We start from the raw sequence: 26,800 nt of genomic DNA, 5'->3' as shown, positions 1-26,800 counted from the left end.
AGACTGTTCATTTGGGATTGTTCTTCTTTCCTGAGGTAGGCCTGTATTGCAGTGTACTTCCCTCTTAACATGGCCTTTGCTGCATCCCACAGATTTTGACTTGTTGAATTATTGTTCTCATTTGTCTCCATATATTGCTTGATCTCTGTTTTTATTTCCCCTTTGATCCATTGATTATTTAGGAGCATGTTATTAAGCCTCCATGTGTTTGTGAACTTGTTTTCTTTGTGGAATTTATTTCTAGTTTCATACCTTTGTGATCTGAGAAGCTGGTTGGTACAATTTCAATCTTTTTGAATTTACTGAGGCTCTTTTTTGTGGCCTAGTATATGATCTCTTCTTGGAAATGTTCCACATGCACTTGAGAAGAATGTGTATCATGTTCCTTTTGGATGGAGTGTTCTGTAGATGTCTGTGATGCCCATCTATTCTAATATGTTGTTCAGTGCCTCTTTCTCCTTACTTATTTTCTGTCTGCTTGATCTGTCCTTTGGAGTGAGTGTTGTGTTGATGTCTCCTAAAATGAATGCATTGCATTCTATCTCCCCTTTAATCCTGTTAGTATTTGTTTCACATATGTAGGTGATCCTGTATTGGGTGCATAGGTATTTATAACAGATATATCCTCTTGTTGGACTGACCCCTTTATCATTATGTAATGTCCTTCTTTGTCTCTTGTGACTTTCTTTGTTTTGAAGTCTATTTTGTCTAATACAAGTACTGCAACTCCTGCTTTTTTCTCCCTACTAGTTGCATGAGATATCTTTTTCCATCCCTTTACTTTCTGTATATGTCTTTGGGTTTTTAAGTGAGTCTCTTCTAGGCAGCATATAGATGGGTCTTGTTTTTTTATCCATTCAGTGACTCTATGTCTTTTGATTGGTGCATTCAGACCATTTACATTAGGGGTGCTTATCGATAGGTATGTATTAATTAGCATTGCAGGCTTTAGATTCGTGGTCACCAAAGGTTCAAGGGTGATTCCCTTATTATTTAACAATCTTATTTAATTCATTTATTATGCTATTACAAACACAACCTGAAGGTTCTTTTTTTTAATTTTCCTTCTTTTTCTTCCTCTTCCATTCTTTATATATTAGGTATACTTCTGTGTACTCTTTGTCTATCCCTTGATTGACTTTGGGGGTAGTTGATTTGATTTTGCATCTGCTTAGTAATTAATTGTTCCTCTTTGCTGTGGTTTTATTTCCCCTGGTGACAGCTATTTAGCCTTAGGAATAGTTCCATCTATAGCAGTCCCTCAGAAATGCACTGTGTAGGTGCTGTGGGGGAGGTAAATTCTCTCAGCTTTTGCTTATCTGAAAATTGTTTAATCCCTCCTTCAAATTTAAGTGATAATCTTGCCGGATAGAGTATTCTTGGTTCAAGGCCCTTCTGCTTCATTGCAATAAATATATAATGCCACTCCCTTCTGGCCTGTGAGATTTCTGTTGAGAAATCTGATGATAGCCTGATGGGTGTTCCTTTGTATGTGATCTTTTTTCTCTCTCTAGCTCCTTTTAAAAGTATGTCCTTATTCTTGATCTTTGCCATATTAATTATTATATGTCTTGGTTGTTGGGTCCCTTGTGTTGGGAGATCTTTGCACCTCCATGTCCTGAGAGACTATTTCCTTCTCCAGATTGGGGAAGTTTTCACAGCAATTACTTCCTCAAAGACACTTTCTATCCCTTTTCTCTCTTCTTCTTCTTCTGGTACCCCTATAATGCAAATATTCCTTTTGGATTGGTCACACAGTTCTCTCAATATTCTTTCATTCTTAAAGATCCTTTTTTACTCTCTGTGCCTCAGCTTCTTTGTATTCCTCTTGTCTAATTTCTATTCCATTTACTGTCTCTTCTATTACATCTAATCTGTTTTTAAATCTCTCCACTGTATGTTGCATTTTGGACATGGAATTTCTTAATGATTCAGTCTCCATCCTAAATTTGTCCCTGAGTTCTTAAATATTTTTATGTAACTCCATTAGCATGTTTATGATTTTTATTTGTTCTCTTTCAGGAACATCAGTGAATTCAGTTTCACTTGGCCCTTTTTCTTGGGTTTATAATATTTTTGTCTGAACCAGGTTCCTTTTACATCTCATATTTTTATGTAGCACTTCTAATGTCCAGAAGCTCTAGTCTCTGGAGCTGCTCAGGCCCTGGAGTGTAGTTGGAGGTTGCAGGGGAATGGTGCTGGTGCCTGGGTGGAGGAAAGGCTATTTCCTGCTTCCCTGCTGCAGTATCTGTCTCCACTGTCAGAGCCAGTGAGCTGAGCACACAGGTGTAAGCCTCTGTGCTTTGCATCTGTAGCTGTCTTAGGTGTGGCCTCCATTGGCTGGCCTGATGCCAGGGCAGAGACTGCCAGTTTGTGAGCCAGTGCCAGCAGGTGAGGAGGAAGGCACAGCAGGCTGTGTATCACAGTGGGGGCCCTTGGAGCTGTGTAGCCAGCCAGGGGGATGGAGTGCCTGAAGCTCCTAAAAGTTCCCAACCTCCTGGGCAGAGCGTGCCCAGACAGCCTTGTCCACCTATCCCTTCTCCCATGCAGCAAGCCCCATGCAAACTCCGCCCTTTCAGCAGCCCTCTCCCTGCTAGGAAGCCTCTCAGACCACCCGCCTTTCCTTTGTCCTAGAGCAGCCAGATGTGATCCCTGTCCTCCACAAATGGCTGGAATCTCAGTCTCTCCAAGTATTGCACTGGTCTTAGCTTTCCAACCCCATTAATCTCCAGAGCACCATGCAATGTAGGTTTGTGCTCCCAAAGCAGATCTCCAGGGCTGGGTGTTCAGCAGTCCTAGGCTTCCACCCCCTCTCCACTCCTTTTCTCTTCCTCCCACCATTAGCTGGGGTGGGGGAAGGGCTTGGGTTCTGCTGGATCAAGGCTTTGGTACGTTACCCTGTTTTGTGAGGTGTGCTCTGTTCTACAGGTGTGTAGTCTGGTGCAGCCTTCTTTCCTGTTGCTCTTTTAGGCTTAGTTGTATTAACTATATTTTTATATTATATGTGGTTTTGGGAGGAGTTCTCTGTCTCACCTCTATGCTGCCATCTTGAATTGACACTCCAAACCACCAATTCTATTTCTGATTACATTTTAATCCAAAAGACTATATTTTAAATAAGGTTTCATGTCTCGATTGGTGTCATATCTACTTGAAAATGGTGGTTGCATTTGGCTTTCAAGTATGGAATGCAAGCATACTTGTATTTATTTAATGACATGTGATGAAAGCACAGGATTTTTAAAATAAAGAATCATACACTTACTATGTTTGAGAAATAAAAGATAATTCATTAATTGGCGAGGTGGGTCATTTCCTTTGAGAGAGAGTATTTGGTTAGAAGACAGGCTAAAGAGAAAAAATGTCAATTAACTTATGACTTATTAGAGAAACATTGAAAATATACATTTGGACAGTTAAATATTAGATATTATTTTAAAACAGAAGCCTTTCCTTTAACCATACATTATATCTCTGGTGTTATCATTTAGGCATTATTTCAATGCAAAAGCCACTTTCTTAAAGATGTCATTATATTTCCGCTATTAAATCTAGTGTAGTAACATATTTCCTCTTGTGGAATACAGTTGGTTTTCTTTTGATGGGATAAACAACTTTTGAATATGCCCTTTATATCATTCATTATTTATTCATCTCAGTGTTCAACATAATTTTTCTTGACAGCCTTTCTTTCATTTGAAATGTTATGTAACAAAAACACCAGAATCAATTGGCATTTGAGTTTATTCCCTCCATTGCATATGCTTCTGGATGAAGAGGGAAATAAATACATATCATCAGTATGCTGAACACATTTCATCTACAGCCTGTCTTTTCTCCTATACATCAATTTCTTTTTGGCATGGAAATAATTTCACAGCAGTTTCTACTCCTGTTTCATTATATATGACCAGTGAAGTTAAGGTCTGTACCGCAGGGGCCAAAGATATCCAAATTTAAATTTATTTTGACTGTGGCTTGAATTTAATCTGCTTCATGACCAGTTAGAGCTATGTAGAATCAGAAAGGAAGGGATATTTTTCAGTCTAAATATAGGCATTAGGCAATCTATGATAGATCTTTAGCTCAAGTAGTTTATAAGCAAGTCAAATAATATCAATGTTCATCAGACACTAGGGCACCTCAATATAAAAACTGTAAAAAAAAAAAGAAGAAACAGACCCTCAAATTTACACCTAATATATGGCAGCTAATAAACTCTAAGTTAATGTCCTAGTCTGGGTTCCCCCACAAGGAGCCCCTGAGACAAGGATGTGAATACAAGTAATATTTCTAAGAAGTGATCCCAGGACACTGGTAGAGGATAGAGAAGTGAGGCAGGAAAGTGAAGGCAGACCATAAAAGGTGTTTGTTTTCATACAAGTTAAAACCATGGGCAACGTGTGCCCAGTCCTACCGGGGAACTCTGGGAGTCTATGTAGAATATGCACCTTAGAGTTAGTCCATCCAAAGGAAAAAGGAGACGCTGGCATTTCCACCCAACTGTGCCCCCCACCAGAGAAAGCAAGCCCTATGTGGAAATAGGGCCATCTGCATTGCAATGGTTAGTCCAAGGTTCTAGGCTGGGCAATGACAATCACTGCTAGTTAGCTTTGGAATTGAGTGAGAAGCCTCTCAAGATTATAATGCTATAATCATTATAATGATTTTATATATATATATAATATCAATAATTAAAATTTCAATGGCCTTGAACTCAGATACAATGGCCTTGTATCTGATATCAAGTGTGTTTAGGTCCTCAAAATGTTTTCCAAATTTGACGCTACTTTCTTGGCAAGACTTAATCATGAAATTTATGAAAGATTCCCAATGATTCATGTGATAAGAATCACCTACCAAGTTTCTTTAATTTCTAAATCAGTGGTTCTCAAACTTCAGGATTCATCAGAATCAGCCAGAGGGTTTAATAATACACGGATGAGGGAGCCCTCACCCCCAGAGGTTCTCATTCAGGAAGTTTGGCGTGGGCCTGAGCACTGAGATTTCTCACAAGATCCCAGGAGATTTTTGATGCTATATGTAACATCACACATTTTTCTTGCCCCTACCGTAATCATTTAGAAGGATGTGAACATTCTTTGGATAAATAAAATGTTAAGAGGCCTTGAAATACATTTTGTAATTCTAACTGGAAGAGTTAAGTAGAAGATTTTTCCACCTCTGAAGAAGTCAGACAACCCAACATTGGAGTCTCCCATTTACAGTTGAAAATTCTATCATATTTGCTTGAGTGACATGTACTAAAAGATGGTCATTCATAGTAAGGACTCATAGGTAAGGATTAGATTGTTAGGTTTTCTGAGTGGGATTTTTTATAGCATATGAAAAAATATGGACATAATAATGTTTTTCATCATTGCTAGGTCACTGATCTCTGCTGTAGCAAAATATATTTCTTACTTTTTGGTGTTTTGTTCTACTCAGCAGATAATTAGACAAAATAGTCATGTTTTTAAAAACAATTCCAAGTTCTTATTTTCCCTTTTTTTAGTTATTTTGGAATTTAATTGGATGTGCCACAGAGAGTTGTGGGGTAAGTGACATGGGTGGGCCCTTGATGAAATTAAGTGGCAGTGACATGGACTAGTGTGCAAAGGGACTGGGTATTAACAATATCCCGTACTTCTGGTCTTAAGTATTTCCTATTCTGTGATATCAAGTAGGGGTGATCATTCCTTCCTTTGTGCAACTAGTGTATGTTGCTTATAACTTTATCACAGTACTTCTCTCAGCATATCAGATTGTTGTTTTATGTTTCACATTCTCTCACTGATCTGGGGAGTCCTTGAAACCAGGGATGTTTTTCATTTGTTTCTATGCCTAGCATTAATCACAGTGCCAGGTACATGGAAGGGCACTTGATAAATTTTAGATAAATGAATGAATAAATCAATGAACGTATGAGGGAGGAAAGGCAAAAATTAGTGAGTAATGTAGAGACTAAGCCATGAATCAGTGGCATTTGGTATCAAGTACAGTATTGCAGGTATTGGGATATGGTCCATGATTTGGGATTAGGGTGGCTTTCTGGCTGGCAAGGCCAACTGATAACCACAACAGGCTTGATAGAACCTCATAGACTTTTATCCCTAAAGTCATTTATCCCTATGTAAGTAAGGATGTCTATGATCCATCAGAAGGGCTTTTAATCCCCTAGGTTTCTACAAATCACCCAAGTTTTTGGCAGCAGCCCCAGGATTATGAATGCCAGGGATGGTTAGCCAATGGAAAGTGGAAGCAGAAAGTAAGATTTAGCTTAATAGCTCTGCCTTGTTATCTATGCATAAGAAAAAAAAGCATTTTTAAATTGATTTGCAATAATAACTTACTTGAAGTCACCCAATCCTAACCTTACAAGAATAGCTACATTATAACCATACACTATAGGTTCTCTGTACACTTTATTCCAGTAATAACAATGAAAGGAAAGGGAGATTTTTTTTTTATTCTTGCATTTTCCTTGAAGAAGAGAAATGAATATAGACTGATGGAAAGAAATGATGCCCCTGGGTTTCATAACACTAGCTCTTATAACTATGAAGTAACTATAAAGTACTCAGGATTTATTGTTGGGATTATTGTCTAATTACACTTTAAATTCAGAATAACCAAAGCTCCAAGCAACTTTAAAAGGCCCTCTTTCTGGTATAAAAATTGGCTAATAAAGATGAGGGAAACACTCATTTATATCTTTATTCACATTCCCCTAACCATAATGTTAAATAATGCAACATAAATTATATATGTAAGAATATATTGGTTAACATAACTTTAGCTGCTATAACAAATAGCACCAAAAAAGTCACTGGATATGTACAATAGAATTTTGTTTCTTTTTCATGTAACAGTCCAATGTGGGTGTGTCTGGTTGATGGATAGCATGCTTCCACATGGTATTCAGAGAACAGGTTCTTTTCATAATGTGGTTCCATCATTCTCTAGGCCCTTGCTAGAAAAGGGAAAGAGCAAGTAGAGATAACCTATATGCCTCTAAAAATCCCTGCCCTGATATTTCATAGATAGGAACTGGTCCAATGGCTACCTCTGGGTGCAAAGATACTAAGGAGAGCTTATAAACATCATCCCTGCTTAGGCAGCTGTCAGCCAGGCAAAGAAGACACCAAGGAAGGGTGAATGTAAATTTGGAGGATAAGCAGTAATTTTCTGCAATGTAGACCAAGATAATGGAATTCAAATTTGCTATACCTAGAATTACTATAAGTTGACTGCCACTCATTTAAGACCCCAAAGATAAAGTGAGTAGAATAACTACTTTGTGTTCCAAATCACCTCTGCAGACCTCTTCAGAAAAGGGACCCATCAGCAGAAGGATTTGGCTTAGAAGAATTAGAAAAGAACATTTCTATAAAAATACCTTGCAGTTAGGTTTATCAGATTTCCCATTTCAAACCCTGTGGGTTTAGCACAGTCATATCAACACACTTTGATAAAAGAGGAAATGGAAAAATAGGGAGACATCCCCAATTATTTAGCAAGTGTCTTCCAGAGGAGCTGCCTAGAATAGTGTCAAAAGTTTATCCCAGGCATAAGTAAAGTGTCTTGTCCCTCTCAGTAATGAATACCTTGTCAAAGGTTGAGGACACAGGCACAATATGATTATGTGTCCACTCATACAGCAAAGATGATGGAAGCCAATCCCTGAGTGGGGAGGCTCATCTATCAAGTAGATCTCTTGGGAAGTTGGTCTATCAAGTAGAAAGACAAATCCATAGAGTCAAAAGAATACATTACCCAGATATCTCAGAAGTTGCAAATGACAGCACAGAGCTTTTTACATTTTGAATTGAGGTGTCAGCACTGACAGACCATGAGATTTAACATGAAAATGCATATTGCTGGCTTCTTCTGAAAACTCAGAAGATGTGGCAACCATAGGTAAACACAGGGCAGCCATCTAATTGGCAAGATTGGGTAGCTGCAACCCTCAGCAGGAACACCCTCTGCAATCACTGCAGTTCCTGCCCAGCCCCTGCCCCTTAAGTCACCTTTTTACCTGGCCTTGTTTCAGTTTGCTCTCCCTGAGAAATTCTATCATAATTTCCAATCTTGGTGGAGAATTCAAGAATGACCATCAGACTTCTCAAAATCCGTATGAGGCCCGGAGAACAAATGTCTGGTTTCTTCTCAGACCAAGTTGTAAACGTCCAATCCAAAACCACAGCAATTTAAGCAGAATACATAAACATCATTATCTAGAAAGACTGACTATATAATTTGGAAATACTCACTCCCTAAGCATCAAAATCAATGATCCTGATAAAACCCTGGCATGCTAACCACTCTTGAAATATACATTTATAAAAACAGAAAGAAAAACCAAAACTAATTTTAGGTATCAGGAGACTGGCATTCTCCAGGAACATGTCTGAGTTCATTCTAGGACATTTGACACAGCCTGTCTCCTGTGTTTTAAATGCACAGGCTTTAAGTCATAGAGTGGTTTTAGTTAGGACTCAAGTTGGGTAATTGCTAATGCTTGGTAAATCTTAAAGGGAGTTAAGACGAAAGTGTGTGGGTAGAGAGATTGTGATCTGAAGGGAGGCCCACACAAGGGCAGAACCTCCATGAAAATAAGTCTTCTGAGACCGCTTCTGTCATGTCTTAAAAGAACTTCAAAATTAAGTTATATGGTTAAATCTTTCCCTTCAACTTAGTATAAATTCCTAAAGAGAAACTTCTACTTATTAATATGGTTGCACCACTATACTAAAAGGCACCGTTTGTACTAAAGACATTTGTTTCTGTGACTTGGTATAGGACTTGAATTCATAATGTAAATTCAATTCTTCCCTGCTGATGGAATTCCATTTGATTGAAAGAAATACACACTTCATCTAAAAATTATTAGCCTTTGAACAGCCTTTTATTTCACTTGACTTGAGGCTTTTCATTGATTCTTTTAGGGTTTATGTGGTTGAGAGAATGGGATTCTTCTGGTGGTGTCTTTCCAAGCCTTTCTCCTGTGGACGTAAATCTCCATTTATTGTCATGCCCTTTCTCCTTTAAGGGCAGCTAAATCAGAAGGCACAGGCTGGTGATTTGCAGATGAAATTTATTTTAAACTAATATTTTTTTCCCTTTTATTCCAGTTTTCCTTCGGCTTATCCTTTCTTGTAATAACTAACTCTTTACAGAAATAATGTGATTAAATTAGATGACACTTAATGGCAAACAGGAAAACAGCCAGCTAACCAAATAAACAGATCCTAAGCTGAAGAATTACAAAGGGGAAGTGAAAAGCCAGTGTCTTCCAACCATGACAGATGCAAATAGAAAAGACTAATCACAGCTGTGTGAGAGTCCCTATTGTTTTCCATGAGCCTGTACTCTATTATTAAGAGGGCAATGAATCAGTAAGACCCTCTGCCATGGGATAACTTTTCAGTAAAAGACACTTCCCAATTATTTTGTGAAAGCAACTTTGAAATCCAAGGCATACAAAGAAAATACATTGGGTTATTTGTTACTCTCTCAACATACAGAATATTGGATCACTGAGATCTTCAAAAATCCTGTTTTTACAGAGTAGGGATTGGCATGGATGGTGGGGATGAAGCCCCCTGGATTAGGAGGCAAGAGTTTGGTGTTCAGATCTTGATTCTGCACTAAACCACTTGAGTGGTAGGTTTCAGTCTCCTTATTTAAAGAATGATCATTAATAATGTGCTGAAAGTATATTCACTCAAGTCTATAAAACAAATCTCTTAGCTTCCTTTGCCTAGAGCACAGGTCTTCAAAGATTCAGACCATGTTCTGGTATTTCATGGACAATAATAACATTCAGCTTAACAAGGTATCACTGGACTATGATTAATCATTTTGGTAAAATCAAAATAGTTTCCTCATTTGCATTCACTTTTATTCCCAGCTATGATAGGCCCCAGCTGAGTCTTCCTACAGAATACATCCAACTAAAAATAGAAAACTCATAGGCCTTAAAACTATAAGGGCACCTATAAGGGCAGAGTACTCCAGTGCTGACACAAAATTTTCAAGGCCTGGAACTTACATATTAGCTGGAATGAAGTAACTTGGCAAATCACAAAATTATTACCTTGCACTGTAGTATAATTTGCTTTTAGATGCTGAATGGTGGAGGTATCTATATAAGGCAACAGAAGTCTGGGCTCTTGGGATGTGGTGAGCAATTCATTCCATGTCCCAGCTGTAGAATTTCATGCACACTTTCAAGAGAAATTAGCGGGATCATAGGGAAAGGCTACAGTAACACTGCATAATAAGCACAACACTTCACTGGCATACAATTATAAATATTTATTTAGTTCACGAGTTTTCAAGGTTCAGCTGATCTGGGCTGAGCATAGCTGATCCTAGCTAGGCTTGTACATACACCTGTGGTTAGTTGTGGGTCAGGTAGGTGACTCTACTGATCTCAGCTGGACATGCTTTATCTCAGGTTACCAGCCAGCTGCTGGTTGATCTTGAAGGATTTGGGCTGTGTGACTTGGATGACTGGGATGACTCAGCTCTGTTCCATGTGTCTCATCCACTACCAGACTAGTCCAAGCATGTTCCCATGACCATAGCAGAATAACAGGAGTGCAGGATGAAATGCATATGTGCTTTTTCAAGCCCGTGCTTGGCCCATGTCTACTAACATTTTATTGGTTCAAAGTAAATGACACAATCATCTCATATTCAAGAAGTGGAGAGATAGCCTCTACCTTGTTAGTAAAAAGAACTTAAATGTCATAAGGCAAAGGCTGTGTATACAGAGAGAGGTGAAATATTGAGCATATTAATCTAGCCAGTCTACTGCAGAGGAGAATCAACTAGGCTCTGATCTTAGTTTTACTATTAGCAAGCTGTACCTTTGAGAAAGCCACTTAACTTATTTTGGCAACAGGTTTATACTAAGTAAAAGGAAAAGGTTTGACTATATAATTTCTAAAATCCCTTTCCAATACTACTAAGTCATGAAGGGGTTGACTGTTTAATTGCATATGGCCTTGCAAAGGTTTCTACAATAATCTCTAGATGCCTGTAAAATGATTACAAGAGAAATTTGGAAATACATTTTAAGAATCAGAGAAGGTATAAATTATAGGTTAAGCTAGGAAAACTGCAGCATTTCAAAAGAGGTATAGTAGAGAAAAGACAGAAAAGAAGGAATAGAGATGGAGCTAGGAAAAATGCCACAGGAATCTGATTATGTTCTTTGCTGTATTAAGAGCAGATTTCCTCTGTGGACAGGTTCATGGAATATAGAGATGTATTGAGTTTATATAAAAGAACTATGTCAGAATGCATTTGGCTTTTGATTTGAAATAAAATTTAAAATGCAAATGTGTGTTAGGAACTATGCTTGGTAAATCACATGATCTCTAGCTTCTGTCTTTCCTCTTTTATTGATTCAGCATTTGGATTTACTTAGCGTTTAGTATTTAGATTTTCTGCCTCCTTAATCCCTCCAACTTTCTTTTCTACAGACTTAGCAACCCTTATTCTGCCTTCACCCGGTAGCCTCCAACAAACACTTTGAATCCAAACCTGAACATTAGCCAACCTCGGAGGACTGGTGAGATGAAATTTACAAAGAGAATCATTTTACATAAAACTAGACTGAAATAATGTTGAGGAGGGACACATAAAAGGAGCACTTTGTTGGGAGCCCTTTGTCGAAAGTGGTACAATTCAAAAAATGGCCCTTAGACCAGCAACATCAGCATCATGTTGGAGCTTTTAGAAATGCAGAATCTCAGGCTCCACCCCAGATCTACTGAATCAGAATCTACATTTTTACAAAATTGCCAGGTATTTTACACGCACATTAACTTTTGAGAGGTACCAGTCTAAAGCTGGCCCACCTTATCACTCTTAACTTTTCCCTATCTTTTAAAGAAGTGTTCTCAGCCACAGAATGTCTAGTCTCTGCATTGTAATCTGTGGCTAATTATAATGAAAGAAATTTGCTAATGATTTAATTTTTATATATTACAGCAGTTTCAAAGATACTTGTATGTACTCTTACATAGAGCAAGGAAGAAGGAAAGTATAGCTAGAGAACTCTATCTCTTTAGTAAATGTCAACTATTACATGTCCCCTGGGGAGAAGTTGAAAGTGTCTGCCCCAGGATAATCATAATACCATGGGTATTGGCAGATGCTGTGAGGCCCAACTTCTTAAGTCTTACCTCCTTGTAAAGTATTTCCCATGTCATTCAAGGCCACAATCCACTATTCATTTGCAATATCTACAACACATCTTGTCTTAGCACCCATTCAGCCTGACTTGTTATTTTCCCATCCTGGAAGGATTCTGTGTTTCATGCTCCATGTCCCCAAACACAGGGCCTTGCACCTATCAGGGTATTCAAAATACTGTCTGTTGATAAATGTTTCAAAATCACCCACAACCCAGAATGTAGTCCAAAAAAAGAGATCTAACAAGTATCACAATTACGTTGCATTAACCAAATAATAACTCAAATAATATAACTGGAAAGAACAAAGACCACTTAGTGGACAGGGTTCCAGATGTTTTCAGCTGCAAATTCATTTTTGTCCCCTCCCTTTAGAAATAAAGCTATACAAAATTAATTAATAAGCACAATATGCCAATTACTTAACATGCACTATCTCCTTTAAATCTTTTAACAACCATCTATGGAAACAGGCATTATTATCCCCATTTTATATATGACATTATTTAAGTTTTGAGAGAGGAAATAAACTGCCCAAGGTCTTATTCGGTAAAATGCAAGCCCCTTTTGTGGAGAGAGAATCTCATCCATCCCTCAAAGAATTATCCATTTGTGAAGATATATGGCAAAAGCTTAATTTATGATTGCCTTCCTAGCCCTTTGCAGTGGCCTGTATTGCTATTAGCATTTGTTCAAAAGATGAAGCTTCATTTTAGTAAAATTTTCAAGCAAGTAGAATTGTTTAGAAAAAATCTGCCAAACATACAGGCATGCACCATACTCCAGCACTTGAGTGAAAGCATCAGGAATTCACACCCGTTGTAAATTAACTGTATTCTTCCACATTGCCATGAATGATCTAGTATATTTCTGTAGGTGTGGAGTCTTTTCCATTTTGACCTAGATATATACTGATCATCACTTTATTGATTTTCCTTAGATTTCAGTTGCCATTGGTAACCTTATAAAGCACAAGGTTGAACAAATGGTGCATTTTATTTGAGTGGTTTGGAATTTGGAATTTTAAGTTCATGTTCACAGGGAATTATTCATATGGAGGATCATTCCTGCCTTGGGTTATGGAGAATCCAAATGGTCTGAATTTGTTGCGCCTGTGTGAAGATTCCATGAATTTACCAATTTTTGAAGTTTCTGCTTTGATTTATTGGCACTGGGTACTTATTCACAGAGATAATAAGGATTTGGAAGCTGCACACACATGCGGTGCTGTTTTGGGTTTTTGATGCCTCTTGCTGACATTTTTCTTCCAATGGGCCTCCTGGATTACTCGCTTCCTGTCTTTTTCCTAAGATTGTGAATTGAGTCTTTCTCATCCCCACTTAAAGGGTGGAGAACCCTGGCTTTATGCAAGACTTTGGGGTCAGCACTCTTGACACCCCAAAGCCGTAGGCTTCTCTCCTATCCTCTTAGGACACTGAAATCCCAGCTCCCCAAGATGGAGAATCTGCTTTGCCTCCCATGGGCCTTTTGGCTTTGAGTCCCTTTATTATTCTGTGACTTAAGGATTTCCTTTCCTCATATTAAAACTCAACTACAAATGTACATAAATGTGTATGTTCTGCTTTATCCAATATTTCACTGTTTGGAGTAAAAGAAGGAATTTCCCACTGAGTTAGCCTTTTTGATTCAAAATCTTATTGCAATTTATTCTAAGGAAATTTAGAGGAAAACAAACAAACAAAACCTGGAATGATTAAAATATACATTGCAGTCCCATTTTCCCACATGCCATTTTCCAGCAATCCTCCGGTATCCTGAGTGACCTCACTCTCTAATTTTTATATCGTTCTGTTGTTTCTATTCTTGGTTAAAGTAAAAATTCATGAGATTATTCTAAAAATAAGATGAGGCTTTGCAAGGTTGCTCAGGCAAATTGTGAAACCACCCATTCTACGTATGTACTTTTTAATGCTTTTTCTATTGTTTTTAATAATCTCTCAGCTAATGCAGAGGTTAAAATACCATAGTCTCTGCAGTAATTCTTTGTAAAATTTTCCTGGTCACTCTAACCCACATTCAGGATTTTGCATTTTTGTTTTCTTTACTATGTTACAGGTTTTTTAAATTTTAGAATGCTGTTTTCATGCTAAAAATAATCACATTACCATAAAAATGAGAAATATATAAAATGAAAATATTCATAATTCCAACACAGTTCGTGTTTTAGTATTTCCTTTCCAAGTCATCCTGTATTCTTAGAAAATACTCTCAAAGTTACAATCATAGGACACATGCAACTGTATGTCAACTGTCAACTTTCTTCACTTATCAAAGTAGAAGAATTACTTTTCCCTGTTTTCATAGGCACTTACTGGTTTACATTTATTGGCTGCATTGTATTTAAGTGGAAGCCTCATGTTATTTTACAGAAACTCTAAGTTTTGTTGATGTGTTTTGTTTATTTTTATTATTTTTCCTAATCTTTAATAGTAAACTTCAAAATATTTTGAACAAGATAATTACAGTCCTATATTACTATACATATTTCCCAAAGACCAGAGATGTTTTAAAAAGGGTTAAAAGACTTTGAGGAATTACGTTTTTAAAAACACAAGAGATGCTCCCAGAGAAAGAAAAAAAACCTAAAGTAATCTAAAAAGGTCAATGAGAAAACAAACTGAAGCAAGTCCCTGTATGTTTATCAAAGGTCACATACCTATTCAAAGAATATAATTATTTCAAGTGAATTTTAGCAGAGTAATATAATTGTACATCCTTAGTGGGCTATATTCTGGAAAAAGAACCTCAAAAACATCTTAAGCTTCACATGGTTATTTTATTGATAGGTTGTCATGTTGAAGCTCTTCCCATATATTACTATGTGAAGGAAATAGGTAAATATGTTAATGTTATCAGAAAGCAAAATATAATACAAAATAAAGAAGATATACAAATATTAAATCAAAGAAGTTAAGAAAAAATTATATAATGTTACATTTAAATTTGAAATATCACTATGAACTAATTCTTCATAATGATTTTTCAAAATACATGTCCTGACTGTCCACTGTGATGGCCTGAATACAGTGACAGTCAGGTAGCAGTGAGCACTGTTAGCACCCAGAGCTTGGTGTTGATTAATGCCGTTTTCAGGAAAAAGTAGCAGATTCCAGGTCTGAGGCAGGGAAAGTATATGAGGTGTCTGAATTATCTTCTTATACCTTAGAAAAGCAAGCAAGGGTTCAAAAATGAGCATGTCATTTATGCCACTGGCCATATGTGGGACAATTTGACCTCAAAAATTACTAATGATGGCAACTGACATAAACAAAAGGAATAAATGAAAATGTGTCATCCATAGTTATTTTCAGAGAGAAAAGAAGAAAAAGCTCACTTGCCATCTTTCGAAGTAATTATTGCCCCAACTCCCTACTCAGAACATTTGTAATCAAAGGAAAGGATCTGAATGCTTACCCTGCCTTTTTAGGAGGAACTCTTTACCATTGCCACATAATGAGGGAAAGCTCTTTCTTACTGAAGAATACCAGGTAAATAAGAAAGAAAGAGAAAATTACCATTTACCCCCAAATAAATTGTCAATAATCAATTTCATAAATGGGTGCTAAAGAAGCTTTATATGGATTCTGAGTTTTATCCCATAGAATAATTGCCCATTGCCAAAGGAAAAACATGTCTTGACAAAACTGAGGTCTGTTATCTACCACTTTTACCCAAGAGATCAAATTTAGTCTCAGTAATAATGCAACACCTGACATTATGCACGCACTGATACGTTGCAGCGTGAGATATAAAAGAACACCTATCAACTATTATTGCCCAAACAAATGTTTAACCTTTACCTAACCAAGCCTATAGGCTTAACTTCTAAATTTAAAGGAAATGCAGGGTTTCCAGGACCAACTTAAATAACATCACTAGGAAATAATCAGACACATTCAGAATGCTTCAGGCATTGTATAAGAAAATTGAACAAGACTCTTCAAAAACTCCAAGTCATAAAAAAATTTAAAACAATAAATATTTCAAGTAAGGGAAAAAGAGAAAGACATAACAAACAAATGCAATGTGTGAAAACTTTGAATTTTGGTCAAAAAAAGATTATCTGGAAAATTCAGGAGGGGTAAACAGGGAAAATTTCAACATGGGTGCATGTTAGATAACATTAAGAAACCATCATTAATTTCTTTTAAATGATTACAGTATTGTCATGATGTGCGAACATATCTCTATTTTTAGGGAAGTTGTGGTATAGTATGTATGATTGAAATGTCATGATATCTGAAATTATTTTCAAATGATTCACCAAAAAAATACAGTGATAGATAAATGGTAATGCATATGTGGCATAGGTTAAAATTCATTAAGGTTGTTTCCAAGGTTTTTGTTATTGCGGTTGTTAATTCTGTTTTTATTTTTGCCTTTTGCTTCTGCAAACAATGCCACTGAAAGGATGCTAGTGCTTCCATCCTTCTATGTTGGTACTTTATTTCTCTGGGGTAGATTCCCAAATGCAGAGTTGCTGGGTGACAAACAATGCACATTTTCCTTCTTACAAATATTATCAGATTATTATCCAATGTTTGAAAATTTCTGTTTCCCACAAGATGTTATTACTCCTTTTTTTAAAAAAAAAACTTTTTAAACCAAAAATATCCCTTAAAAAGGTATTGTGCTAGTGCACATCCCTGATTGTTAATGAGAGTGAGCATATCCTCATACACATTTGATATTTGCATTTTTTTCTATGAATTGCTTGAGGTTTGCCCATTTTCTCACTAAAATTATTTTCATTTAAATAACTATGCCTAATAAATTTTGTAGCTTATAGGTTTTCTGTGTTGCTTAAGAAGGTCGCTCTGTCCCTTGATTGTGCAGTTATTCACCTAAGATTTTTACTGCTTTGTGTTCTATATTAAGGTCTTTAATACACTTCATTGGGCAAAGTGACTTGAGATGCATCTGAGGTCAAGTTGTGAAAAAATATTCCTAAAAATCTTTCTGTACATTCTCTGTAGCATCTTTTATTTAAGCTTTAGCAATTCTTCTGTCTTTGTTATCTCACTGTAGCTTTTTATTCTCTGATTCAATTTGGTTCCTTAGGAAATTGATTTTGATTCAATTCCCTTAAAAACTCAGTAGCCTGGCTTATTTTACATTTATGCCACATTTATATTATACTGAGCTTTTTTTTCCCTTTGTAAATGAACCTTCATGAGAAACTTTGCTTTCTCCTTGGTCTTCATTTAACATTTATGAATCTAAGGACCTTACTTAACTAGATCAAATCCCTGCTTTATTTCTTAAGGTGGTTGGAAAAATGTCAGAGGCAGAATGGCATCCCAGGTGCAAAAGTCTCTGATAATATGCACAGCAGGGCTGAATATATTTGAACTTGACTCTGTTGCCTTTTCCTGCTTCACTATCCAGAGTTCACAGAATTGATGAGTGGGTATTATCTTTGGAAAATCAAGTTAAATGAGAAATTTAGAAATTGAGTCTGGCTAGTCAAATTGGAGAGCTCAGCCCATAATAAACTCTGGCAATGATCTTATTTATTAATATGTGAATATAATGTAACAATTTTCCTTAAAATTATTATCATTTTATTTCCTTAAAATTAAAATCATTAACACTTGACCAGATTCAAACATGTACTTCCCTCTTTCTGCCCATTTTCTAAAAACAGATCTTAAAATTTAAGATCAAGCAAGTTCGTGTTTGCTTATGTTCTAGAAATGATCAAGGCATATCCTACAAAGTCAAATTATTTTATGATCTATCTGTCCTAAGATGATATTTCCCCAAGAATGTATTATGAGGCCACAATAAGGAAAAGATGGGGCCCACTGAATTAAATTATAAGTTTATGGGGCCAGGCCATATATGACACTCCTTTGAATACATTCCTCCACTATTTCAGTTAGTTATTGCTACAGTACTGCTGCCTAACGAGCAATCACAAAACTCACTATCATGAAACAATATGCATTTACTAAGCTTGTGAGTCTGTGAACTGCCTAGGCAGTGCTTCTGGTCTGAGCCAGGCTCAGCTGATCTCAGTAGCCTTGTTCCAGCCTGTATGTAGCTGCTGGGTCAGCTAGGTGCTGACTGGTTTATAATAGCCTTACTTTCATGTCTGATAGTCAGTTGAATGATGGATAGCAGTATAATTGCCTCCTCCTCCTCCAGCAGGCTAGCCTGAGCTTTTTTTCACATGCTGGCTGAGTAAGCTTCCAGCAGTGAGAGCAGAAGCACGTAAGGCCTTTTGAAATCTAGGCTCAGAACTGTATACTGTCATTCTGGCACATTCTACTGGACAAAGCGAATCACAAGGCCTCCTTAAATTCAGGGAAATTAAAAATATACTCTATTCCTTGATGGGAGGAACTGCAAAGGCCATGACTACAGGGAGGCATGAACAATTACTGTCATTTGTGCAATCAACCTAGTATTCCTACAGAAACTGCAGCTCAAATTCCACAAAGTAGAAACTCAACACATTTGAACCATGAACCAGAATATGGCAGTTATGCAGAATGGCACTGAACCCCAACAGAGAATGATCAAGGGCAAGCCCTGGTGTTCGGTAGAGGACCCCCTGAAGCTCAGGATTGTGGAGACAGACAATTAGGAGGGATCCAAACTGAAATTCCACAGGTGATCCAATCTCTCAATTCTTCTGGTTTCCATCAGATTTAAATCTGTTAAGAAAGAGGTTAGAAACTCTCCACAAGTCCAGGACTCATGAGTGTGGTTCAGATTGATTGCCAAAAGTGAAAGATCAGGAGATCTTACATGAAAGTCTAGATTTCTGATTTCTCTTGGAAAACAAGAGTCTGGCAAGCATCAGCCAGAGCTGAGTTTCTGGCACCCCCTTTAGATGGAACACATCCTCCCACTGCTCCTAATACCTTGCATTCAGCCTGCTTCTCTTATTATCATGACTTGCCTACCCCCGAACCATCTGAATTTGTGGCCGTCGGAGTAGAATAGCTCTAGACTCTACTAGATGGATGGAGGGGCCTTTTTGGAAACAGAGCCGGACTTTGCCCTGCACACTTTTCATATTTTCTTACAATGAACAAGTATAGGAAGAAAAAAATAAATAAAAATATGGGATCCAACTAGAAATGTAATAATAAATGCTATTTTTATTAATTTATTAATACCTGAATGACTTCTTAAAGGAGCTAATATGATATTTAGTATACATTAAATTGATTTTGTTTACTTAACTAATTAAATTATTTTAATTTAGTAAAATACTTTAGAATACAATAAAATCTACCACTAACCCATGATAAAAAGGAAGAGTCCACTAAATTATAATTTAGTCACAACTGGGTCAATTATTAAGAATTATTTAAAATAATTATTAAAATTAAATCAATATTATTGGGGTACTGTGACTTATAATAAGGAATGTATTTGGTCTTCATCTCAAATATATTTGTTCTTCATCCCAGTTCCTGGCACAGAGCTCCTAAACACTTGGAATTTCCTAAATGATGAGAGTGACTGGGGTGTCTTTTGTAATGTTAATGAGGCTGCTTTTCCAAAGCTCTTAGGTAATCTAAGTATGGGGCCTAGTTACCCACAGAATCAACCAGATGGTAAGAATCTTGAAACTTTCTATCCCAACTCCCTGACCACTGAAGAGGAAAGGAGAGCGACTGGATACTGGGTACAGTGACTAATGGCCAATGATTTAATCAGTCGCACCTGTGTCATGAACTCTCCATAGAGAACACCCACAGGGCAGGGTTCAGGGAGCTTTCTGACTGGTGAACTCATGGAGATTTGGGGAGAGCAGTGTGCTCAGAGAAAGGGAAGCTCCATGCTTTGTCCCCATATTCCTATGCATCTCTTCCATCTGGCTGGTCCTCAGTTATATCCTTAAATAATATACCGTGATCTAGTCAATAAAATGTTTGAGTTCTGTGAGCTACTCTAGTAAATAAATCAAACCTAAGGAGGGGATCACTGGAACCTTGAATCTATAGCCAGTCAGTCAGAAGCCCAGCTGACAACCTGGACTGGAGGTTGTCTTCTGAAGTGACGTAGGAGTGGGCAACAGTCTTCGAGGACTGAGGACCCAGTGCTATCTCCAGGTGTAAATAGTGTCAGAGTTGAGTTCAGTTTTAAGACACTCACCTGGTGTCACAGAGAATTGCTTGGTGGTCTGAGGAAAAAAACACAACAGAATTGGGTGCAGAATCATCATTATTAAAATTATTGAAAATTATTAGATAATATTAATTTAAGTACTTGGCATTTTCTCAGGTTTCACATTTTCTTTTTCTAATATGAATTTAAAAACAGAAACAGCACTATCAAATACCATGAGGTCTTGTCTACCAATGATCTAAGAGAAATTAATTGTGAGGTAACATACAATGTAACTGTAGCTCAAGGTCCCCTAGTCTAATTTAAATGAAAATAGCAATCTGCTGTTTCCTAAACACAGGGACCCCTGCTTTTCTCCCTTTCCCTACATTCCTTGAAAACAAAACTTTACTGCATGTGTTGCTGAGTTAAAATTGAGGCAAGTTGATGATTAGGCCTGCATGGTAGTAAATGGAAACTGCCAAACACTTGGCTAAGGTTTCACTCATGCAAGAGTGTGACAGTGTAAAAGCCCCACTCCCTTCTAACTGATTGAGACACCTGGGAAAGAACTGCCATTGTCCTCTTGTCTCTGATGCTGGTGGTTCACCTGGAAAGTTTCAGCACTGAGGATGGGGCCACGTGTGAAGGTGCCTTTGCTCTACAGAGCATGTGAATCTCAGGACCCAGGGGTACCCCTCATAGCACATTTCCTCCTTGGCTTATCAGAACTCCTGGGCGAGCACAACACATTCATAAATGCTCCATATTTTATATTTGGGGAAAATAACTGACTTCCAGCACTCAGGCCGAGCAGTTTTTATCAGGCACTTTTTGATGTGTGAAAAAAAAGCCCTTCAAACAGACCCATAATCCATTAATTGAGACTCTTGGGGCCTGTTGTTTTTCAGAATTCATCATTTTTCTGATTTTAGACAGGTAATACACATATACCATGAGCATAGTACACCGGGGGGAGTCACCCTCATAATTAAATGTGTCTAGAGTACCATGCACGGATATTCAAAGTGGGATAAATAAGGATTATAAATAGATTAATATCAGTTAATGTCACTGAGTTTGCCATAAATTTATTAAAAACTTCTGGATTTCAGGACTTTGGAGGTTTTTGAGTTGCAGTTCAGGGATTATGGATTTATATTAAATAACTAAGTCTTGGCAAAATCTCTGTGGCATAGAGGCACGAGTAAAAAGGGGTGAACTAAGGAGGATGTTGTCCTCAAGCCGCTGATACTGTCCGGAATACGAGTGAAGAAAGAGGGTCAAGACCCAAGGGGAAGACGTCCTGAGCGCTGGTCCATGGCCCAGGGCTCAGAGTGAGCACCAGAGCCCGCACTGAAGCTGCACGGGGGGACGGCGGGGAGCACCTGCAGCCAGGATCCAGACCAAAAGTAGAATGGGGAGCTCAGAGTAGAGACAGGACAGGAGGATAAGCAGGCTGTCCAAAGTGGGCCAGCTGCCCTGGCATCATCGGGGATCCTGAGGAACATAGTATCTTGGACCTTTCCCAGATCTCCTGAATCAGAATCGAAGTCAAGATCCCAGCTGGCTCGTGTGTACCCTAAAGTTTGAGAAGCACAAAAAGAAATTCCTTACAGGTTTTAGGGGCGTATCTTAAGAAAAGCCGCCTCAAGACTACTAAGAGGAGAAAAAACACTACAACACCATTCCTAAGATTATGATCGTGCTTACAATTCAATAGACAAAGAGGATTTTATTTAAAATGCAGGGTTTCAGCTGGACCCAGCTCAGCAGCGCTTCCCAGCAGACGGTGCTCGCCGCTGGCCCCACCCCTCACCCATTTCCACAGAAGACAACCAGATTTTCCTGGTTTTATGATCAGGGCCTCTATTTAAGTCTACATTTGAGGAAAGGGTTCTATGACTTTTGGAAGTCTGAAAAGTCTCCAGAGCATTCAACAGATGAGTTAGGAGACAGTTTATAAGGTAGCTAAAACAGTTTACAAGGAAAATAAAAGTAGAATGAGAAAATGAATCAAAATAAAGAGGTAATAAAAGAAGTCAAAACGGAAGTCAAAGTTGGTTACAGGAATATGTTTGGTTTGTAAAAACGCATCGAGCTCCTTTTTAGAAGCAATCAGAGTTGGCTTCCCAGCCTGTGGGTGCTTCCAGGCCCTTCATAAAGCTCACATTTAGCTGCTTCGTCTGCTCCACTCGGCTTCTTTGCTTTTCTCAACCCAATTCATGGAGACCTCGGCGCTCCCAGCTATCAGTAACTCCCAGTCCCTACATTTAAGAACTTCAGATCACTGCATATTATTTCTGTGAACTTTTTCAAATGTGTGTGTGTGTGTGTGTGTGTGTGTGTGTGTGTATGGATATATATATTTATATTATTGCTGGCCTTTAGCCCCATTATACCATATTAACATGACTCAGCTTTTAGCTATGACTAAATGAAGTGTCCAACTGAACTCTGTTTTACATCTTCTCTATAGGTAATCAGTAGCTAATACTTTAGTTAATTTATTCCTCCCCATCTTTGTACATCTCTTTCAAAGAGTCTCTGCATGGGTGGGTATAGAAAACTAAATGACCTAAAATCATGCTCCTCTCTTGATGTCTCTCAGCTGCAGATGGAGCTAGAGCAAGAGTACCAAGACAAATTCAAAAGACTACCCCTGGAGATTTTGGAATTCGTGCAGGAAGCCATGAAAGGGAAGATCAGTGAAGACAGCAATCACAGTTCTGCACCCCCACCCCTCACCTCAGACCCTGGAAAACTGAACCACAAGCCTCCATCCAGGGAAGAGCCGGAAGGAGACAACCCAGGAAAAGAGTTTGATACTCCTCTGTGACTGATGGTTCCTGCCAGGCCGTCAGAACACGCATGGCCACTCAAACTCCATTGGACTCTCTCTTACTACAAAGATCACTGCCCAGGAGCATCTTCCTGAGAAGCATCCCTTAGCTTAAAATCCACACCAAAGGGAGAGTTCCAGAAGGATCCATGTAGACATCCCCATGCCCAGCCTCCATGTGTTATATGGGTACCACTGCAGGTCTACTAGTGGAGAGTGCATGTATGTGGGATTTTTGTTTTCTTTCCAATAGTAAATTCAAAGCAAGCAACTTACAGGCTCCATGGCATTTAATGACAGACAGTGTCTTTGAAGAAAATCAAGCTCTGTTGTAAATTATTTCAAAGTAATAGAAATAGTTTGAGAAATGCATAGCACTATTGAACACTATTGGACAACTCACTTTAAACATTATGTTTTCCTAACTGCCCCTCAGCGACCATATCTTCAAGTTAACGTGCATATTAAATTGTTTCATCCTTTGCTTTGCAGGCACTGGCAGCTTGCAGTTTGCTAATTTATTTATCATAGAGGCATCAGTGTATTGGTTGCTGACATGGCCTTTTTAGATACCATAGTGAGTCAAATAAGCTGCTTTTCTTTCTTGAAAAAAATCACTTGATTGTATCCTTGCCCAGTGAAGCTATCCCAAGATTTGGCAATATGGCTCATACATATGGCTGCATAAGCAAGTTGGCCTCATACTTCCAGGCAGTGTGCTATCTGAGTTGATACCTGCACTCAAAGTCTGGGTATTCATTGGTTGTTGGCCTGAAATGATTAAACAACTACAAAGAGTCTGTCTAGTTGAATAATAATAGGTAGGAGCTAATGTATGTTGAGCAGAGATTCAATGACAGTGAATGGGTTTTAGTGGTTATTTTGCTTTCTGACATTTTTTATGGCTCATTTGTTTTTAATATAGACATAAAGATTGAATATTTATCTAAAGAATACATGAACCCACACATAAATGATCTATATTATCTACGTGTGTATATGTGCACACTCAACTATGCAAGTGCACACACACACACACACACACACACATTCATATGAGTGTAGATGTGTGCTTTTTAATTGGCAAAGGCTCAAATCTCTTCCATAAGACTTAAAAACAAATTCAGGGATAAACAGATAAAGGAGAAAGTGGTCAGACATCTAGAATATATGGCTATAAAATTACATTGAAAATCTAAGAAACAATTGATGGAGCCATTGATGCAAGTTGAGATAGATTTAGAACTTAGAATATGAATTTGATATATATTTTGCAGGATCAAAAACTGGATTTTAAGTATCAGATTTTAAGCTTGTATTAATAGTCAGAATATACAAAAAAGTATAGGACAGCAATATGGACATTTATTATATCTTCCATATTTTTTAAGTTTGATTCAATTTTATTCTAACATTGAAAAAATCTTTCATTATATATTTACTATGTACATTTACTTCACTTAACTGTGTCTTTTTGTTAAGTTCCAATATTAGGTGACATAAGAGAGATTATATCATGGTAAAACTGTTCAAAAATACGATTGGAAGGTCTTAAATAAGAGAATTATTATATAGAGGAAAATATAATTTAGAGAGCAACATAAAGAAAATTGACATAAGATGTTCACAGCTTTATTTTACTTTAAAGTAAAACTGATTGTAGGTTAGTAAAACATTTTAAAACAAAAAACAATTGTGTTCTGAAATTTGTGTTTCGAGAATTTAATATTTTTATGGAAATTATTTTATTTAACTTTAAGCAATAACTAGGGATCACAATTAAGTTTTAATCCAAATAGAAGCTTAGTTCAAATGTTAGGAAAAAGCATTTGATTACAAAAAACTACATCTAGTGAGACAAAAGGGGAAAAATCCCATCCTCTTTGGAGATGATGATTGTATTTTGAGCTAAAGGATTTGGGGTGTTAATCAGATGTTTAATAAAACTTAACTTCCACTGAAAGAGAAATCTTTTGTAAATCATTCTACTTTTGCACTTTGAAAGGGAGTAATTAATCATAGGGAAACAAGAATGGTCAAAATTGAATGTTGCATTTTTATAAACAGAATTACAGACTGTCTAAAATTGTAGAAGAATGAACTAATAGTAGCATTCATAACCAAACACAATGATGATTCTTAGAGAACATTGTATTCCATTTTAGTCCAGAGATAGACTAAGTTTGAGAAACCTTGATTTACACAAAACTGTTTTGGTAGTTGGATTTCATTATCTTAGTGACTCTGGTCATTTTACAATATGTTTGTATTTGACCATTTACTGTAATCACATTTTTATATCTGTACAGTGACACTTTTTGCAGTTGTGGGGTAGTGTGTAACACTGTCCATCTTGCATCATTGAAACTACTACAGTGATACTATCATTTAATAATATTAACGTTACTTGAAATAGACTAAGATAAAGAAAAAGGGTCTATATGGTGTGCAGTTTTGTGCCTTTATGTATTTGCCTTGTTCTTTGTTGAATGTGTGAAATTCTGTACTGTGGTTTTTCCTATAACAGAGAGTAGAGCTGTGTATTAAATTAGACTGTGCCCCTCTGATACCTTCACACTACTGAGAATAATGTGGTTTTGGCCATGTAAACCAATTTTTGAAGTTCTAAAGACATGCTGTATGTTTTTGGTTTTTAACATTTCATTTTAACATTTCAATATCGCCATACATTAATTGATACTCCTGTAATAGATAAGCAGTCATTAAATAACTCTGAAAGGGCCATTGCTTGTATTACTTTGAATTTAATGTTGCGCTTGTGCACTGTATAAATATTGTTTCTGATGGATTGGACATTGTGACTTGCTTTTTCAGAAGAAAAAACAGAGGTAGGACAAGTATTTGAAGCTCTTAAAATGTATATATTTTGGTTCTTCTATCTCAAATTATTTAAAATGCATACTTCACATTTTTGTAATAATTCTATGCAATTTTGTGGCATGATGTTTCTTCCACTTGTAATTTTATGTGCTTTCATCACAAATCCAAAGGAAACAATAAAAATTTCTTAACACAAGCCAACTGTTATTTCTTGGCATCAGAGCCACCTTCCTTTGATGGGCAGGTTGGTGGGAGTGGGCATAATGCCAGTTCTTAGAAACATCCTACCGACCTTAACAGAGCACATCTGTGCCTGTGCGGGACCTTGGGGGGCTGCAAGCTCGTGCCAGCAAGCATGACTGTCCTTGCTCCATCCAGAGGTGGCATTGGACTTGCCCATTACATCCATATTGGAGATTCCCCCCTTCCTTCTCTTTTCTTGGCTTAAGCTAAGAAAAGCAAAATAATTTAAGGTATTTTTACCATAATTGAAATGAAAAGAACTGGCCAAATGCTTGATGAAAGTTTTCTTATAAAACTGACTTTTAAAAATCTGTAACACTGATTTAAAATATATATATATGTGAATTATGAGAATGTCTCCTGGGTACCCCAAATCAGTGTTACAGTTATCTATTAATATGTTACAATTTAATCCAAAACCTAGTGGCTTTAAACAATAAGAACTATCACTTCTGTCTCACAGTTTTGTGGGTCAGGAATTTAGACAGGGCAGAGCACAGAGGGCATGTCTCTACTCCACAGGGTCCAGGGACTCAACTGGAAGATTCAAAGGCTGGGGGCTGGAATCCTCTGAAGA

General features: G+C 37.3%; 1 protein-coding gene across 7 annotated transcripts in view; it reads left to right on the top strand.

Annotated features, from left to right (window-relative positions):
* Positions 1-26,176, top strand: part of PLCB1 (phospholipase C beta 1) — a 669,546-nt gene extending 643,370 nt beyond the window's left edge. For 5 of the 7 annotated variants that reach the window (XM_036880079.2, XM_057502745.1, XM_057502747.1 and 2 more), the window contains one exon: positions 22,909-26,176. In XM_036880079.2, coding sequence (XP_036735974.1) covers positions 22,909-23,136 — 228 coding nt within the window. In that variant the 3' untranslated portion in view covers positions 23,137-26,176. The remainder of the gene's footprint in view (positions 1-22,908) is intronic. The other 2 variants (XM_036880080.2, XM_057502746.1) reach the window with 1 other exon arrangement.
* The last annotated feature ends 624 nt before the right edge of the window (positions 26,177-26,800 follow it).

This window comes from Manis pentadactyla, chromosome 5, assembly GCF_030020395.1.
Source record: "Manis pentadactyla isolate mManPen7 chromosome 5, mManPen7.hap1, whole genome shotgun sequence".
NCBI lineage: Eukaryota > Metazoa > Chordata > Mammalia > Pholidota > Manidae > Manis > Manis pentadactyla.
Note: the sequence above shows the minus strand (reverse complement) of the source record. Positions and strands in the feature narration are given on the sequence as shown.